This window comes from Camponotus floridanus, unplaced genomic scaffold, assembly GCF_003227725.1.
Source record: "Camponotus floridanus strain SB8 unplaced genomic scaffold, Cflo_v7.5 scaffold272, whole genome shotgun sequence".
Classification (NCBI taxonomy): Eukaryota; Metazoa; Arthropoda; class Insecta; order Hymenoptera; family Formicidae; genus Camponotus; species Camponotus floridanus.
Window position 1 is genome coordinate 82,501 of NW_020229406.1, and position 20,543 is coordinate 103,043.

The window sequence follows — 20,543 nt, forward strand, 5'->3', positions numbered from 1 at the left end:
CTTTTTCAATTTTCTCCTATTGTTAACCTTGCGTAGCGTGTCTCTTTATCGTGCCAAATTCTACTATTACATTTTATTAATTATATCGACGAAAAAAGAGCACGAGTTGACTTTTTAGGGGATTGACAATACTTTCATCGGTTTCGATTCTTTATTAATATATAACTTAAATTAATTTAATAATAATCTGTAATCATCAGCAATGTATATCAACATGTTATTTATGAATATCTCTTAATTATTAGAAATTTAACGATATAATAAATTTCACACATGTATAATATAACTCTGAAGAGGGGAGTTTATCCGTTCCAGAGATTTTACCGGTCGATTTCTCACCAATTGTCCAAACTCTGAATTTTGCATTTATTTAAAATGCAAAATTCGATGAAATCAAAGGGCATAAATTTTGGACGGTGATCAGTCCGGTGAAATTTCGGCATCTCGGCGAGATGAAATGTCCCCCATCTTTTCCTCGTTGCAAACGGAAGCGAAGGCGAGGAAGAAAAGGCGAAACGAAAGGGCGTCACGAAAGGGTCACGTGCAGCTATTACCTGGTTCTTAAATGAAAGACCAAGGATAGTAGACAAAGGGCGCGCCTGTCATATCTCAACCGTACAATATCGTAATCCTCCGCCACGCGAGAAACTCCGAGCTCGGGCAAACCCCGTTTATACGTCTGGATATATACATATGTATTGTACGTGTACGTGGGATAGCCCTCGGAAGAAAATACCGCCGCGGAAAAGCTTACGCATCCGCCGGGATCTGCGGAATATAAATGTCGGATCCGCGGATTTTAAATGTGCCGCAGATTTTCGACAATTTTTCATAGATTTCAAACAGCGGAAAATCTCTTCTCCACGAGTCTTGAAATTTATAGGATTTTTGAGATACGGCACGGATTCTCGGAATTTATAGATTCGTCGAAATGTCATTGTCGAGTGCAAAGTGATTTATAAAAATATACAAACAATTTATGACTGCCTTTATATATCTCGCCAAAGAGCCGATTGCTCCAATTTCCAAGTGTATATCGTCGAGAGACACGTTTTCGTTGCGAAAAGTACGGTCCAGTCGTTTCGCGAGCTGTTTATAGCTGCATTTCCGCCGCGTGACTTTATCCATCCCCTCGGTGGATTTTCCGCGCCCGCGGATCCGTTGTTCCCGCTTAAACCTCTACGCGACGAGCATTAGCCAAAGCCGCACGCTTACGCGGGGGAGGGGAGAAAGCCTAAAGCCCCGCAAGCATAGTTATGCCTCGTTACATCTCGCCCCCATCTATACGCGCGTCTCCGCCCCGACCCTCTACGACGACGCGAGATGCCGAGCAACGGTATGCGAATATCGCGACGAGGTAAAGCAAAAAGGAATAAATAAATGAATTTACCGCTACGGAGAGACAAGGGAAGACCCCGTTTTCCGTTTTCGCTAAAAGACTGCCGAAAAAGACGAATGCATCTTGGACCGAAGAATGTCTCGACGAGTCTCTCTCTCTCTCTCTCTCTCTCTCTCTCTCTCTCTCGTTCGCTCTCGTGTAACGCGATCGCATTAAGACGAACCATCTCGCACATACATATATACACCCGATACGTTCGATACGAAACTCCCTACGACGCGACGCGACGCGACGCGACGCGACGCGACGCGACGCGACGTCCCTTTCATCGCTCTTCAATCTCAACCGTTAATGCATCCAACCGGCTATGATAGGGCGAAACGGGACTCGTGCGCTCCCCGGGCGAAATTTCTCTCTCGTTACACAATGGGAAGCCTCGCGTTACAAGTGCAAACGGGAGTCGGCGATGCTTGGAATAGCGATGCGCGGAAGCTTCCTCTCGGAGGGAGGGGTCCAAGTACAAATGGGAATGTACGAAAAGTACTTTTGGAACGTAGACGCCCTTTCGCTTTTCAATTTTCGAGTTTCGAGTAAGGAAGAAAAATTCTCGAAATACTGCTGTATCGCGTCATTAAAATCTCCATCGGATCATTATATCATCAACCGATTCAATTTATTCAAAAATATTAGTTATGTTACATGTACAAATTATGTTTCGTATTAATACGATTGGCGCGACTAAAAAGGTGACGATTCTCTCTCCTCTCTATGAGAAAATACGTCACAAATTTTCGATATTTCCATTTGTTTCATTTCGAGATTTGAGAAAGATTGAATTTAAAAAATTTATAGAGAACGTACATGTATAAGTTTCTTTCGAATGACCTATAACAATCTTGCACGATTGTCGTTAAACTCGTCTCAACAGCGATTATCGATGCGTAATCAATTTACGGCGCATCACATTTTAAATAATTTTAATTAAAATTTACAATTTCTTTTAAAACGATTGAATTTAAAATAATTTAAACTACTGGACGCGCATCGAGAGTATCTAGATAAATGTTTTACTTCAATAGTTCAAATGTTGCATCTCATCTTTGCGTACATATCATAACAGTTATTGTCGCGAGATGTAATAAATGTAATAAATTTGATAATGAGATAATGAAATACAAGATTGTAAGATTAGTCGAGTTGAAGAAAGCGTAATACCAATTCCCCCCCAATCATGAAAGATGATTTTTCCGAAAACGAAGCGCGAAAAGCGTTCAATTTCCCTCCTCTCCTTTAATCATTATCCTTCCGATTAGGTTTCTTCCGACGATAAATAACGATTAATAATCATTCCATGACTCTACGATGGATTCAACATTTCGAAAGTAAATCGAGAATCTCAAGTTGTAATAACGGTCTGGATATTTTCGCATTTTCTTCCAAGTTTTAATCCGCAAAATTTAAAATTTGTGGTTTTTTAAATCCTTGTACCGTTGAAAAATCCGGGCTTATTGCAGTCTCTCGTTCCAATCCCTTCGTCCTAAACAGACTACTTCTCCCCCGCGCCGACGGTGCATTTGGACGAATTTAAAACGCCAAATCCACGCGGCGGATCGAGAGGGTGTAATAAGCAGCGTCGGAAAAACGTCGGAGGTGCGTTGAATCAAACGGAACGTACGATTTCGCGGGGGTTCGTTTCAGAGTTGCGGACGCTAATATTGAATCAACGGAAAGTAAACAGAGGTTGTTTTCGATTTCGTCGAGGTTACCGAATCGGGCGCACAATTGGACACGATATATTTACGGCCGATTTACACACACACACACAAATTCGATTTTCCCGAATATATTATACTTCATTCAATCGTATATACATGTGGGATTCACATATTGAGAGAATAAAAATAATACTAATTAAATTATTATAAAAATCTATTAAAATGCATTAAATTATTAAATTGTACAGTGAGACGATCAAGTAGTAATGTAACTCGATTATTTCAACAATTAATAAATTGCTAAACTCGGACAAATTACTCGCAGAGTAATCGGAATGATAATGGATAATTTTGTAGCAGGTGGAAGAATATCGTTGACCCGACGCGCAATAAAATATATAATATTTCTCTCTTGTCTTCCGCCGCGATTTCTGCGAAATATTATTATAGCGAATTATTATTATTGTTGTTGTCGTCGTCGTCGTCGTCGTTGTTGTTACTATTATTGTTCGTTATTGGCATGCGGCAATTTCGAATTTCGATTGATCGAAATGAGGACGTAATAATGACCGAAATAATGAAATTAATCAACTTTCGATTATTATGCGGCGATTGAATTGTATCGCGTAATTGCCGCTTCTCTTGGGCATTTTACACCAGTTTGTTTATCAATCGCATTAAACAATGCGTTTATTATTAATTGTATGCGCGACTAAAGGACGCTTTCCACCTTGCGGTCGATAAATTTTCGAAATAACAACAAACGCGGCCAATGTTTGGTGCATGCCGCGTATACGATTAAAGCGGATTAAATCGAACGAGGATTATCGTATGACGCGTATGTTGGTAATTAACGATAGTATCATTAACGCGTAAAAAGGTTGAAACGATTCTTATTATTCCATGCGTCTCGATTTTACACAAAACGTGGAACGTTGTATGTCGGTTGTTTGCAATTTGCGTCGATTTATGCAAATCCGCTTATTCCCTCGTAAAACTGTACGATTCGATAATTTATCATCCCGATGAGCCGATTGAATCAAAGTTCTCGGAGTGCGGAGGGGTAAGTTCAATTTTAACTTTCTCCCCCTGCAGACAACACTCGACGAGCAACATTTATTGGTTCGCGACATTTTTTTAAGCAACTGTTGATGTTAATTAAAAAAAGAGAGGACTATAAATTGACTATAAATTCGCCACGTCGAAATGTAAAATCGCGCGATAGCTTCAAAATATATCAGGTGTATTATTCGATCTCGATATTTGTCGATAAATTAAAAAAAACGACATTTAAAGTGATATTTACACCAATATCACTTGGAGGTACGTGCCGTGAAAATATCTCAAAACCCTTTCCGGTAACATTCGTTTGATTTAGAAAAATTGGATCCAAACGTCGTTTCTCCGATAAAACCAGTGTCTGAAATACTTTGCGATCGTAACGCACGCTTATGGCCGTTTATAACGCAGCCCGCTAATATATGCGGACGATAAATTTCGCCTATTCGAAAGTGCACCATAATTTCCTCGTCCGCTTACATTCGCACGATACGACATTATTGCTACGAAGAATGTTGGTAGAATGTTGTAAAAAGAATGCGGCATTCCATGAAGATGAATTCTGCCGACGTGAGAGACACGAGTGAGATATTTAAAGAATAATCGGGAAGACACAAATTGAGAAAAAAAATCTTCATTCTTTCTCAATTTTAATCAATTTCTTGCAATTTCGAATCGTTATTCGCTTCGACCACATTGAATTCTCATCAAAATTATCCAACAATATCCCTTAACCGATAATAATCCGCCGGTAATGTAATTCGATCACGCGACGGTGAAATCCCACGTTAATTAGTTCGAGACGGTCGAGCCAGCTGAAAATTGTTTGTCTTGGCCTTTCTTGCTGGGTCGGGTCAGAATGTTGTCCCAGCCTAACCCCATCCGGAATCCCTTCCGCCTCAGGGGCTCCATCCCTCCCTCTCTCTCCCTTCCTCTCGTTAAACTCTGTAGAATGAGATGCTCAAATCGGTTAAGACAAAAGAGACCCCACTCGTGGGCTAAATCGAGGGTGCTACTCGAATTTGTCTCAATTTTTTCCACAGACGCTCGCAAATTATTTCCCAGTTATTTTTTCAAAACACGCCGGGGATATATAAAGCATCTTGCGAAGACAAGATGAATGGAATGGAGCTAGATAAATATATAAATATAGAAAGCATCGCTTGCGAGTTAACAATTCGATATTTCAATTTAAAGAGAATCGAAGAAAGACATATGTAACTGTTACAAATATAAAATCGAGAAAAAGAAAGAAATGAGATTAATAAAAGACATTGAAAAAGAATCTCATGTCCAATTATTAGCACTATGACTGTTGAAGTTTCCCACTCTCTCTCTCTCTCTCTCTCTCTCTTAATCTTTTAGTTCCTAATAATGCTTTCTTCCTCGAAAAGCAGAAAAAATTGCGCGTTCGGATGAATGTCAAAGAACACGCAAAATATGTTGCAAGATGGCGGTGACTCGAAGTCAATGAAATCGAGCCACGGGATGATTTCGGAAAAGAGTAACGACTCGTGTCAAGGGAGTTGGCTAAAGGATGGAAAAGAAGGGCGCAAGACGCAAGGTGGATTCGAGGGATATTCGCGGGATAGAGCTGTCAAGAAGAGAGATGAAGTAGACGCGTGCCGGTTCCCTCTTTCTCTCTCCTTGTCTCTTTCTCTTTTTCCCATTTCGTTATTCTCGAGATGATGCAAAAGTATGTCGGAGATCAATGCTACAAGAGTATCCGCTACTCCACCGCGGGGAAAAAAGCAAGAGCAAGTTCAAGAGCACGTGTCTTGCTTGAAGAGAATCTTGCCAAGCGCGCAGAAAATTATGAAATTGAACGAGTAAGCAAAAAATGTATATAAAAATATATTTCATCATCGTTGATCGTGATTATTTGACGTTGCGTCAAATAATGTAGATTCTTAATTTCGGAATAAATTTTTTTTTCTAAAATTGCAACACGATTCTTTAATTTAAACGGTGAATGAGAGACTGCGGATTCGAGTGACTTTGCCACGCTAGTTTATTTTGTCATTTTTCGCAGACTTTTTTAATTTCATTCAGCGCTTCGAATAAACAAACGCTCGTTGATCTCGTTTTTCTCGTCGCCGAAAGATCCCTCGGGAGAAGAGGGAGAGGGAGAGGGAGAGGGAGAGGGAGAGGGAGGAGCGCGAGGACGAGGTATATATATCGCGGATTACAAGCGAAACCATCTGCTCGCTGATAAAAACGTCCGCGGCGCAAGCTTGGCGAGAAAAGCTTACTTTCCGAAACGAGATAGAAGCGGCGAGGAGAACAAGGACGAGGAGGGGGAGAGGGGAGCGGGGCGGTAAGAAGGTGAGTCGCGCTTCGGAATTTAATCTAAAGTAGAATCGCACTCCCCCGAGTAAAGCTCGCTTACACTTTATTTTATTTCGCTTTATACGTACTCGCGTGCTTCCAATGGCAGCGCGTGCCTCGTCGCTGTTGTACGTTTCGCGAATCCTTAACGCCTCCACGGACCCTTCCGAGTTTCATCTCCGAAAACGATCCCGTGTTTATTCGCAAGGAGTACGGCTTTTTCAATCCAACGTAGCTTTTAATTAAAATTACTCAACGTGGTTTGTTAAAATTGTGGAATTTGAAACATTACATTCGCAAAAGTTGACATTTTTTTCTCCGACATTAGAAAAAAGCTTGCTTCATTTACAAATTACTCGCTTCTTTTTGTAAAATTCCGATATGAAATATTATTTTAGTCGGACAACGTTGCAACGAGGACGTTGAATCTTCTAGTCCTGAAACTTTTCATCTCTCTCCTCCGGGAGGGAAGGGCTTGAAATATATTGTATTAAAAAAAGAAATAAAAATGTGCGAAACGCCATAATTATAAACGCGAAATCATATTATTGCAAATTTCCGAAATTCCGTTCGTGAGGAATTTTCACTGGAAGGTTTCGTATCCGAGGCAAATAAATCTTTCCTCGGAAAAGAAGAAGACGAAGGCGGGTTATAAGATCGATCGATCGTCAAAGTGCGGAGACGTGTACGTCGTTCCGAATATTCTCGCGTGAATAGTCGTTTCCTCGTGAGCATCTCCAAGGGTTGAAAGAACCTTTACAAGAGGATTAAGCAGGACGAGTGAACCGCAAATTTTTTGCCGAAACGCAGAAAAGTCCCATTTCCTCGAATTCGACATCTTTTTATAGGAAAAGATAATATAAAAAGTTGCAATATTATTTGTAATGTATTATAATTATAACTCGGCATATATACGGGCAACTTTTTAGCCGAGTATAAAACTTATATATACTATACGTATAACACGTTACAAAGTTTCTATCGTAATATATTATTACTATGATCGTCCTCCTACCCGCGTCTTTGGCTCCCCGTACTTGTTGGCAATATTCAATTTCTATCGATAAAGATAATGAAAAGTTTTTTTTTTTTTTTTTTTTTTCAATCGCGCGATCCTTTTACAAAACGGTAGATGGATAGGAGAAGCTGGCTGATTTCAATCGTGCAAACACCAATCTTCGACGGCGCTTTAAAGCGAGATCAAATGCAATCGGAATATTATTGGCAGCGCACACTCGTTTCGCGAAGCAAATTAAAGCAAGTCCGATTAAAACGCGAGGCCGCTTTCGCGCCATGCCGGAAATGACACGATCGTTCCGCGAAAATAGAGATTTGCTCGCGGCGCGCGTAATTACATCCCTCGAATGACGAGCGGATGAATTGATAAAAACTCAAAGTTGAAAAAGTAATATAAGAATCGTTAGAATCCGTAAGGATACGAAGGATTCGAGAGATCCGAGTCGTAAGTAATCGAGAGTTTAATAATCGAGAGTCAAATCCAAATCGGATGGAGGAAATTCAAGTGTCGTCGCTCGAGAGTTTTAGGGATATTCAAAGAAAACAACAGGAGGGAGGTTTGCGGAATTTTACATAAAATTTCAAGTATTTGAAGCTTCGAGAGCATAAAAAATTACAACGTGTCGTACATTTAAAACTGCGAGAGAAAAATTGAGTTTCGGCTAAAATGTGCTTCCAGCCTGGATGACGCGCAAATGATGCGCTGGAGAAAATGAAAAAAAAAAAAAAAACCCAAGACTATTAAGCCGTGGTTGGACTATCGCGAATCTAAGGACCCGTGCTATTTGAGACATAAAAGACTCTGTCCGCGTCTATCCGGAATGAATAAAGACGTCGGGCTTTCGCGAGGAAACGGGCGAAAATAGTCGTAATTGGCCTCTCTTGGCTTTGGATAAATGCGTCTAGGGAGGAGACGCGAGGGGGGGCGGGGGCGGGAGGGTAAAGTGACGAATCCGGCGAATCGCTAAATTAAATGACATCCTTTTATTACGCGTCTCGTTTCTCCCCTCTTTCCGTTCCTCGCTTTAAGCGAGCTCCCCCGACTCCCGTCGTTGGATCTTGAGCTCGGCTCGGCTCGGCTCGGCACGGCACCGTCATGCAAATACGAAACAATTTAATAACGCCACTGAGATATCGCGTGCGCCATTACAAGATAAATATCCCGTTGCAGCGCAGCATCCGACGACGGTATTTACGCAACAAGTCCCATCATTCTTCGTCTTTCCAATTAGGCGAGCGCAATTTATTTCGGCCGTCGCGAAGCCGTGGGACTGCAACTTTTCGCGAGTCAAGATTCAATATCGACTACAGCGAATTTGCGCGAGATGCGATTTTCAATGCAGACGACGCGCGTTACAACTCGCCCGAATAATTATCGGCATCCTCGCGTAGCTTTTTAAAATTTCTTTAGACTTTTAAAGAGAGATTGTAAAGATTCGCGCAATTTTCAAAAGTAAAAAAGGAATCCAAAGTTTCGAGAGAAAAAGGGATCGAAAGTCTTAAAATCTTTCAAGCCTCTCGAGAGTCCTTCTAAAGTACCGAGTGTGAAAATTCGCATTTTCCCAAGGCTCAACGAGAGGGCATTAGCATTTGCATTTTTCTACATTTGCCTTTTCCATTTGTGTAAAAAAGCGCGCTATATAATATAGCGATCGTCGGCGTCGGCGTCGGCGAGCCACAGAAACAAAAGGGGTATCGGCTCGGTACCGAGTCCCTCCTCCCCTCTCTCTTCCCTCTCCCTCTCCTTGCGCTCCTCTTCAGTTTGCCCGGGTCGCTACTGCATCCCGTAAAGCGGGGGCGAGGGAAATCTTTGGTTGCATTTCCATTTCAAATGCACGCTCCGCAGCTAGCTAGCTAGCTAGCTCGCGTCTTCGCGCCGAGCTTACGAAACACGATGCAATCTCGCGTAATGAAACGCGCCGCGAGAGAACCTTCACTCGGGCGGAGGGCGGCGCCCGCACGGCAAAGACACTTGCGATTACTCGAGACCGAGACTCTTGTCCTCGTAAACCAAGAGGAAGACTTGGACTTTTTGCCGATTTTGCACATTTCAACTAGCGAAAATACGCATTAATTATTTCCTTTTCCATTTTCTTCCTTACTCACACGTGCACGACGTTTATCGTGGAGATTTTTTTTTGCCACTATGCGCGAGTCGGAAAAATGTCTCGATGAAAAATGCGCGCATGTTACACGTGTATTCCATTGGGGCGAAAACTCTAGCGTTTATTACAAATTATTGTAAATATATACGAATGCGAGAAGAGGAGGGAAATCATATTCGTACCGTTTCCTTTTTGCGCAAACTATCCAGACGTTACACTGCGTTATTGTACGAGTTGCGATACGAGTTGTGTAAAGAATTTGCCGCTACGTTATTACAAGAGTCTCGTAGAAATATATCATTATTATTCCTGCGGAGAAGAGAGCCGCGTTGTACAAGTTTCGCGCGAGTATTGTTATTACGTAACTTTTCTTACAAGTTATTAAGATCGTAACGAACCATTCGTCATCCCTCTCTCGCGAGTAGAGCGAGCAAAGCGAGGGAGGTTAGCCGGGAGGTTCCCCGATAATATCGAATTCAGATCGAAGAAACTCTCGCATGTACGCGAGACGATGATGCGTATTAAGGACGGCGAGGAAAGCCGTGCGTCACATCATCTTTGCGCGCGCGTCTCTCTCTTTCGAGATTTCACCCGAATCGCGCAAAGGACGAAGGATCTGTACGGAAGGCAACTTGTACGGTAACGCGATGCGACTCTATATCGGCGATTCGCGCGACCCTTTCCAACGCCTTCTTATCGCGCGACGGGGCGTTAACAAAAGCACTCGTTAAAGTGATTAACGACGATGAGGGGAGAGGAGACGGCGCGATACAACCGCGAACGCCATTACGGGGCTTTATTAATTGCCATCGTCGCGTAATTTGCCCGCTCGCGCTCGCGCTCGCGCTCGCGAAAGGTACGGCAACTCGGTCGATCGCGCGTTCCACCTACTTAATTGCCGCTTTCATTAGGACCGTCATGTCACGTTCTTTCAACGAGGCTGCCATTCGACGAGATTGCGCCCCGACGATTTATGGTGGAGCGATCAGCCTTCAACATTCAACCCTTTTGCCGCGCTATACTCATGTATGTACTTCAAGATTATAGGAGGAAAAAATATCCCTTCTCTTTTCCCCTCGCTCTCGCTCTCTTTCCCTTTTAATTCTCTCCATTTCATTTACGACAACTTTTAACAACGATTACAGAAACGTGAAAAGGCGTTCATTTTACAACACGGTACGAAACGTATCCGAGAATACAACGCGGTCCGGGAGAAAAAGGAGATGCGCGGCCGGAACAAGAGGGAGAAACGCTCGAGACGCTCCCCTAGCGAGCGCTAACGATTCGAGTTTCGGACTCGGAATTTCGGGGCGTTGTAACTTGGTCGGGTGTAACTAGGAGCGCGTCTGCGGCAAAGTGGCCACTTTCCGCGAAACGACGTTACGGGGAAGCTGGACGACGCCGACGCAACGACGACCGCAACGGCCAAGAGTAAGCTGGCGCTCTACGTGCGGCACACGTTCATCGCTCTATAAGAACCCACGTGCCGGCTCGACGCCCGCTGGATCCTAAAGAGAAACATTAGAGAGGTAGAGCGCGGAAAAAAAGTACCCCCACGGGAACCTGTACTCGCGCGTTTCAACCAGGAGCGAAACGTGCTCGAATTTTCATAAGAGACTCCAAGAGATTTAGAAAAGGAGCACATGTACGAAAATTGCGCAGCAAATTTAAACGAAAAGCGAGCAAACAAAATTTCTGTTAAACAAAGAAACGTTACGCAAACTTACATCGGAAGAAATTAAAAATAAATCATCGGGGGGAGAGAGAAAAGGACCCTCGCTCCTCGCTCCTCGCTCCTCGCTCCTCGCTCCTCGCTCCTCGCTCCTCGCTCGTCGATTCTTTCGTTCTGGAGGCGACGCGGCTTATCCTCCGCCTCTCCTTCCCCCTCATTTCGCGACGTTTGTGTTTCCGACAACAAACAGACTGGCGGTGGCATAGAATCCGGCCTAATAATCAAATGCAACAATAATTGCCGCGGAACAAACGAGCCCGATTGCGCGACTAACGGGGCGGGGGAGGGGGGAAGCGAATTACGGTCCCTTATCACACGCGGAGGCAGTCTGGGCTGTTCCATTATATTGTGCGACCAGACGCAATTAAGTGGGAGATGGCGCGCGTTTCCCGGTACTCGAGACCAAGACCTTTCTCTCTCTCTTCCAAAGAGGACCGGCGAAACGTACCAGCTGCAAGGAACAGTCCGATATCCTTCACGGCTCGTGCATTTCTCTCTCCAACCCCTCTCTCCGTCCGCTGGTTCTGCACGCTTCGCGGTGCGTAGACGCGCTCTGCTTTTGACGCGCCCGTCCGCCGCTCCGATGCCGTCCGTTTCCACTGCCTGTCGCGCTCCATCTCCATCTACTCGCGAGTCTGACTCCCTCGTATCGTCCGAACCAATCGAGGGAGGGAGGGAGAGAGAGAGAGAGAGAGAGAGAGAGAAAAGCAGAGAAATGTACGCTGGATATTATTCGGAATATTCAGAAAATGTGTAACACGCACGCACATATTGTGTAAAGTGAAATTGTATGTGTATATAAAGCGAGGAAATAATTATGCAAATTAATAATTTAACAGTTACACATACTTACACATATGCGCTGCATGGATTACTCGTTATACAAATTATTAACACGTTTGGGTACAAGTATAAATAATTAGTAATTTCTCAAATGGAAACTTTTTCTTTTTTCGACGCACCTTGTCCGATAAAAATAATTTCCTACGAATTAAACGCGGATTGCATTGATTTTATATACAGCTTTACGTAAATCGCAATTAAAAAAGAGCCAAATGCGCTTAATAATGCAGATAACTAAAGGCAATAAAATCAATTATATATTTCGTACTTCAATTAACTACAAACGTTTCAGTCTCGTCTCTCTCTCTCTCTCTCTCTTTAATATAAAATTACAACACAAATAAGCATATGGAATGCGTAACGAGTCGCGGTAAGAAAGAAGCGGTCGCAAATCGCAAACAATTATGATCCCGTTGACGAAAATCCAAGCTTGTCGAGGGTATAAAAAAGTCGAAATCATTTCACTTCTTCCTTCTCGTATACTCTTGGTCGTATTATTGTATTAAATAATTTAGATAATTTTAATCCGATTTTAATCCATAACATACGCACTTGTAAAAGAAATTTGCTCTCGTTGTTAAATAATACTGTTTTTTAAACAATTATAGTAGACTAATTTTCATTAATTTATCTTTCTCGCTTTTTCACGAAACGATGCTGCAATATATGCCCGTGTATCTATCCGTTTCCCCTTTGTATTTCCTCATCCTCGCGCTTTGTCCGACCGACACGTGGCACGTCCACTGCCAGCCGCGGCTGACCATACGCCGAGTCGCGCTACGAGACCCTGATTATACACGAGGGCCGACGGATTATATTGCGGTCGGAAGGAAAAAATAAAACACGAAGAGTAACACAGTCTCGAGCAAAATTTATCTATTGTTAAAAGCGAGAAGAATTTTCTTGAAAGAAGCGAAAACGCTCCATCTAAAAGGAATTGTAACGTTAAATGCGTGTAATTAAAAAAAAAATGCCACTTTTTAAATTACCTTCAATATTCATCTCGCTCTTCGTTGTATATTATTAATTTCTTTTTAAATATATAATTTAATTTGAATGTAATGAAATGTTAATTTAATAAAAAAAGTTTAAAATTTAATTTCGTGCATTTTATAAACGTAATTTGATACGATAATAAAATATAAAATAAAAAATATATAAAATTAATAAACCGATTGAAGAAATCGAACCTCTGGGCGCGTTATCAAAGTATAATATAAGAAATAGCCCAAGTGCATATATATAACCTATATAGTACAGTGGTACAAGTACATCTGGAAATTTCTGTTCCGCTCGTTGTCGCCAATTCCGGTGAATTTGCCGGCAAGAAGGAAAGGATCGAGCGGAATCCCTTCGATCTCTTTTCATCGTGGAAAGGAGACGGGAGAAAGGAGCGGAGCGAGGAAAATCCGGGGTGACGATATTGGCAATTTCGCTGTCGCATTTTCATTTCGCCCTGCGCTAACATCGTAAGCTACGAATTTTCGCGGCTCTCCCTCGCGACTGAATGGTAAGTTGGTAAAGAGAGAGGGGGGACAAGATAACGAAAACAGATTTCTTCCTGCACGATTTCCATCGATGTAATCGCGTAAAGGTCGACTTTCCTCCGCTTATGCGAATAAAGGTTTTTGTAGTTGCGCGAGAAAAAAACGACGTATTATACTAAAAAATATCTTTCATTTTCATATCAGAGATGTAACTTAAAATTACTACGACTCTCTTACTCTTTACACTTCAAATTTTAAACAACACTCTAAAAAACAACACTCTCTTGGTGCAAGAGAGATTGCAGTATAGTTGAAACTTTAAACGTGTATACAAATTAAATTAGATTATGTAATTTTTATAAACTACTTTTATATCCGGTAATAGACTGCTTTTCTATTAGCGTATTTTCATTTTCCATTACATCATCATTCGAATATAATTACAGCATGCAATATTATATATATTCCGATAAATTTATCTCATCTAAATGTACTTTTTTACTTAAAAAACTCGAAAACAGAGACACTTTTGTTACGAAACGACATTATACGACTCGAGACGTGTAAAGAAGATGAGAAAATGAGATGTTTGTTCAATTCTCTATTTGCGGAGCACTCCTTAGCGGTGCTCTCTCGGAGAAAGCGAAGACTTCCGGCGCGGAATTAAAGTTGCAGGAGAGCGGACCTCGATAGAACCGGCGCGCGGAAAGCGAATGATGATGAGCGTAAAGCAAAGTCGGGTATACCTATCCGAAGTGGAATAGACTGAGAGCTATACACATATAATTGACATCGGTCGAGGGAGGGGGCGGGGGGGGGGGAGAGAGAGCAATTCTTTTCATTTCATCGATATTCTTTATGCATCGGTCTATGCAACGGCCAAAAAATGTATCTGTGAATTGTAATACAAATCAAAATGTATAGAGGAGAAAAGTACAGTTAAAATTTTCAATTTGTTAAATGTGTTCATTATATGTAACGTAATCGGAAAACGCTGCTGTAAAGAGCGTGCAAAATTCAACAAATTACACGAGATGCCGATAATTTGAATGTCCATAATTTAACGTAATTATGCGTGTATACCTTCTCTCCTTCTCCGTCTCTTTCTTTTTCACACAGGCTGGATATAAGCGGAGTTTAGGGGCGGATTTTGGCCCGCCGCTCTTCTTTCTCGTTTCATGGAAACGCGCGTTGTAATTTACATTCGTTGTATTATTGCGTTTATAGCGCGCGCGCGTTTATACACTCCAGAATTTTAATTTACGATTTTGCGCCGCGGAATGCCAAAAAAGAAACAACCATCTCACTTTCTTTCTATTTAATCTGTTTTCAATTTTGTATATTGGTTCAGCGTAAAACTAATAATACGTGTATTTCAACGTGTATCGAGCAACGTGTATCCAATTTTCCACTACATTCTAAGGATATGTTTTACTGTTTTAGAAACAAAATCCTTAAATTGCATCATGCATGTAAAATTTAATATAATATAGATTTATTCGTTATAAATTTAACCGCACATTTTTTAATTTTTCATAATAATTAACGCGAGATTAGACATTTATAAGATTCTTATTTCTGCTGGATGTAAATTGTTCATAAATGATGCAAAACTAAATTACTGCACCTGCAGATATACACGATGTATATACTTGATAGACTGGTAGACAACCTTGATAGACTGTCCTATGTAAATTACATTGATACGCGTGGACATTAATTATTGTAAATTTTATGTCAATTATTAACAGACGTATGCGTCGTGATTTTAAGCGCGACATTTCATTTTTGAAATAATTATTGATATTATAGCTCCCCGTACATATATATCGCTAGTATTTTTATCTGAAATTATACATGTTGCATTTTAAGATTTATATTCTTTGCGTTAGCTGTAACTATATTATATATATAACTATTATATTGTATATTATACAACTATATTATATAATTAATCTGTATAATTAATAACAGACATAGACAAGTGTATTGTTAACTAAATAATTATTATCTATGCATCATCTATATCTAATTGTTATCCTACATCATTGTCTGTATTATTTTTGCTTATACTTGCTTTTAATTGATATGAGAATGTAAACATGTATCACTGATAGCAGAAAGATCGACAATAATCGATTGCACGCAAAATCATCGAATCATCGAATAAAGGGAAAAGAGAGATTCGAAAAGAAAAGGAACGGCACGGCTGAAGCACGAACGATTACATAACATAACAAATTACAACAGAGGGTGCAAACGCGATAAACAACATTTCCACATCCGAAACGGGCATTATTTGTAAAATAAAATAGCTAATTCGAAACGCGCTAATTAATTATGCCGGAAACAACGATGCGGCATCCTCTCACACGCGCATATTTCCATGCGCAGGATCACACAAATAACTCGAATTTATTAATTCGATTAATTGAATGTTCCGTTTCGGGACGACGGGCGATTGCCCCCTTCCCCCTTCCTCCGTCCGTCTCGCTCTCTCTCTCCTCTCGCCGTACAAACGCGTTAACATCGCATTATCATCGCGCGATACAATTTGCTATATAAATTATTCCGCCGAAAATCATCTTGGGCGAATGACGCGTGGATTGAAAATCAAAGTAATCGCGGTTGGTACGCTTAAAAATTGTTGCGCGGATCAACTTCAATTTGATTCGAGTCGAGAGATGAAGCAGAAAATATCTCGAGCATAATTGCTATATAATTCTATCCAATTTTCTTACAAGAGATTTTCTTGCACTTGCATATACGAGGCATCGTTTCGTCAAGGCAAATCGAAAGACAAATCGATCCACAGAAGCTGCGAGATCCCGATCGAGGATCGTTATCTCGGCTGATCGGATTCCGCCCACCACTCTCGAGAACAAATAAAAGATTCGCACGGTCGCTGGCACTTGGAAGGTTTCCTAAGACCGTGTCTTAGCCTGCTTGAAAAGGTTCCCAAACTCGCAAGCTTCGCTCGCGGGTCACCGACCCGGACTTAATACGTACACTTATCACGCTGCAATGATCTTGTTAGCAACTTTCGTTCGTCGGCATCTAGAACCGGAGAGAAAGGAGAAGGAAAGAGAAGAAACGGGGGCTTTTGGAGCTTAGCGACGGTTAAACGCGCTTTATTGGCTTTGGAAGCCTCGGAAAAGCTCATCCCGTTCCGATGCAAACTTGGACTCTCGAAAGAGCAGAAACTGCTTTATTTACGCTTTGTTTCGCGACAAAATGTGAATCGAAGAAAATATATAATACCCAATCATATGCGGATAAAAAAGTGTAACATGTTTTTCCCTTGAATTATAACTATAATTATAATATTGGATTTGTGACATAATTATAGTCACTTACTATATGGGTTACATATAGTAATAAATAAATAAATAAAAATAATTGATGAAAAATATTAAATTTCTCTCTGTGAAGCTTACTACAGAAAATCTATTGTTTTTTAGATATTTTTAAACATGTGTGTGTACTATTTCTTAAATCCAACTTTTATTCATGAATACTAAACTTTGTAGAAACTTGTAGCGTAGATAAATGCACATTCCTTCATTGATGTGTCACTTTTCCGTCCCTTTCTTTTCAATTCTTGTCAATCGAGTAAATTGAAAAGCAAGTTTTATTTCAGGCTTTTCGATTCGAAATGATTAATTTTTGACTTACCTACATCCTTGGAACCGCCCCATGTTCCCAGCTGAGCTTGACGAGCTAATCGAGACAAAGCGTCAACGTAAACTCGCGACGCCGCCGCAGCTCCTAAAAAGGAAGAAACAAACAAACAAACTGTTAATTCATTTTTATTATTATTAATATATTTATATATAATTATATATAAATTTATTATATTTATTATATAAGTATATTGACCGTAGATAAGTATAAAAATCTATCTTTAGAGTCATTAATATTAATGCAATACTTTGTTGCAAGAAAAACTAATAATCTTTTTTAAAATTTGAATCCTTTTTCAAAAATTGTTTCAATTTGTACGCGAGCAAAGTAATGTTTGTAGGAGACACGAGTTTCCAAGAATTAAAAAATGCGTTTCTTCTTCTATCTATATTCGACATGGACGAGATTCACTTTCAATCAGGCTGATAAAATAAAAAAAGCCAAACGCGCTACTCGCGGTTATCAGGGAAGAAACGATTCCTTCTCAAATCGACTCTCGTTAGGCGTTATGGAGCAGAAAAATTGGAACGATCCGGGAAAGAAACGGCAGGGAAGACTAGTGATGGAAAGTAGGAGGGAGAGAAATGGCGGTATATCGGTGGAAATTGTGTGTTCCATCCCCGCGGCCAAATCCCTCATAAATAGCAGGCTCGTGCGCAACAGACTCGAAGAACGAGAAAAAAAGAAGAGAGAGAGAGAGAGAGAGAGAGAGAAAACGTGGACAAGAGGGGAAGCTGATCGAACAAAGTGCCGTACGTACTACATCTTGGGAGAGGAAGAGGAGCGCATTTTTTCTCCATGTCTTTTTCTTCATTCCTTTTCCCTCTCCTCTCATTATCGGAAAGTCGAATCGTGCTCGCGTATCTTTTTTAAAAACGAATTTTATTTATTCCCAAAGCGCATTACAATGTACATTTCGAAATTTTTTTTTTAACAATTAAAGTACTTGCAATTTGAATTCTCTTTCATCAAAAATTTTCCTTCTTACGCACCACGCATTTTCGACACGCTTTGTTTACAAGAAACCCTTTGTAATAAAAAAAACCCTCAAAAAAAATTGAGAAAACTCAGATTAATTAATTAAACTCTGATTGATTTAATTCGAAAAGCGTTAATCATTTTTCCTCGTAATGTGGATTTTGTTTCGGGAAAAGACGTCTGTTGTCTTCAATTGTAGTTGCCGCAACGGGAAATTTGCCGAGATGCGCGGCTAAACGTTAAATTCCCTCCCGACGATGGATCGCAAATATAAGGGATGAAGGTATAGAGTGAATTTATGCTTCATTCGTACATGTTAGATATATACACGAAAACGAGTGGAGCGTAAATTATGGCACTCTTGAAACTCGTTCCACCTTCTCTTCCTTTTTCTCTCCCCGCTCTGTCGTCCTGCTTCGACCTCAGACACAGTGCTCGTTTCCAGAGAGAGGTTCTTATTTATTGTTTCATGCTACTAAACACGCCATTCTTTGTGCGGCGAGGAAAATGTTGCTTAAAAAAATAATATCATACGCTGTTTTTTACCAGTGGTCTACCACTTAATGTCGACCCATTTGACTTGTCTTTTCTTTAATAATAATTGGAATTTTTTCATTTCCAAGTATACGTGTATTATATAATATTATGAGAATTTTTTTATTTAAAAGCCAACTATTATTTTAACCAAATTGATTTATTCTCTCGTAAAAGTATCACTTTAATATAGTTTTCAAATTATAAACAATCATAAAAGAAACTTGCTATTTATATTTCACAGATAAACAACGCCGTGTCGTTCTCTTATTTATTATATTTCCCGTAGTGTGTACACTGCATTTATTATTCACCATTATACGCTGCATTTATTATTTATATATGTACATTAGCATTGCTGTATCCATTATCATTATCGTTGTAAAAATGATAATAACGAGATTTGCCCGCTTTCACATTTGTAGTAATAATTTCGCTGCGAGGACGCCGCGCCTCATACATATACATATATATATATATATATATATATATATATATATATATATATATATAATATATATTCGAGTTTTACGATACGAGAATTTTGTAACGGCATCGAAACTCGCACGTCGACAGCTGTCGCCGCCATTTTTCGCGTATGTTTCGTCGCAGCCTGCGGCGAGACACACGTGAGCTAAAAAAAAAAAAGAAAAAAAACGGAAAAATGCGATTTTTCTTGTATAACCGTTTCTCCTTTTTACTTTTTATTATGAAACAAAGTCTGCGAGGAAATTCAACTGCGCGGTAAATTTGACCATAATTGTCCACGTTGCCAATTTCAATTATTGTCAATTATTTTCAGTTTCCTTTTTTTCTTTTCAATGTTTTGCAAATAAACTCTTGTATAGATCGAAAAAACGAGACTTGGCGCAAAAAATTTCACAAAAATCGTTATTTATAAAATCGTTTCATTCCTTATTTATTTTTGTTATTGGAATTTCTTTTGAACGAGAGAGCTCTTTCATCATCAATTTCTTTTAACATATTAATTTTGTTGATTTGGAAAGAAAGATTTGCGAAAAAAATATAAAAATGCAAGTCGACTTGCAAATTTTCAAATATCTTCTATTCGTAGGCTTATTGTTGGCTAGTCTTTTCATATTATATTTTGATCTTATACATAATTTCTATCGTTATATTCTTGTTTACACACACGCACAAGTATACATTACATTTCTATAAATGGTGTGTGTACAATTTTATCTTCATTTTACAAGGGGTTTTGTTTTTTTAAACTTTTCGCGTGAATAAGCGAGCTTTAAGCAAGCAAGTAGTAGTGGCGCATTATTAAAACGCCGAGTCGCGAAACAACCTGGTATAATTGTAAACAGAAATATTCAGCGCTTCGCGCCCCCTCGTCGCACGGGAATGCGTAAATCGTTTGGGACATAAGCCAGAGAAGCAGGGTGGCGGGGTCGATGGTGGAAACGCTGACTCGCTCATCCCCCTTGTTTGCGGCTGTTCCAGCAATCCCCGAGAGCCGGGGGGAAACGGGCCGGGTTCGTCATCGGCGACGCACCCCATTGTCCGCTGGTCATCCCTCGTCTTCCCCTACTATCGGCAAACTTTGAACTGTCCTGTATCAACCCTTCATCGCAACGTTCCTCGACTCTGGAAGACATCTCGATATCGATATTCACAGGTATATCGAGTTCGAAGGGCGAAGGTTCTCTCTATGCTGCTTCCGCGAGATGAGAATTCAAGACATTTCCATATCTAAGG

The 20,543-nt window shown here is 40.4% G+C and overlaps 1 protein-coding gene across 2 annotated transcripts in view; it reads right to left on the minus strand.

Annotated features, from left to right (window-relative positions):
• The window catches only part of LOC105250310 (calponin homology domain-containing protein DDB_G0272472), a 76,382-nt gene that overhangs the window by 16,166 nt on the left and 39,673 nt on the right, over positions 1-20,543 (minus strand). For both annotated transcript variants that reach the window (XM_011256328.3, XM_011256327.2), the window contains exon 4: positions 17,301-17,393. In XM_011256328.3, the coding sequence (XP_011254630.1) occupies positions 17,301-17,393 (93 nt within the window). The remainder of the gene's footprint in view (positions 1-17,300; positions 17,394-20,543) is intronic.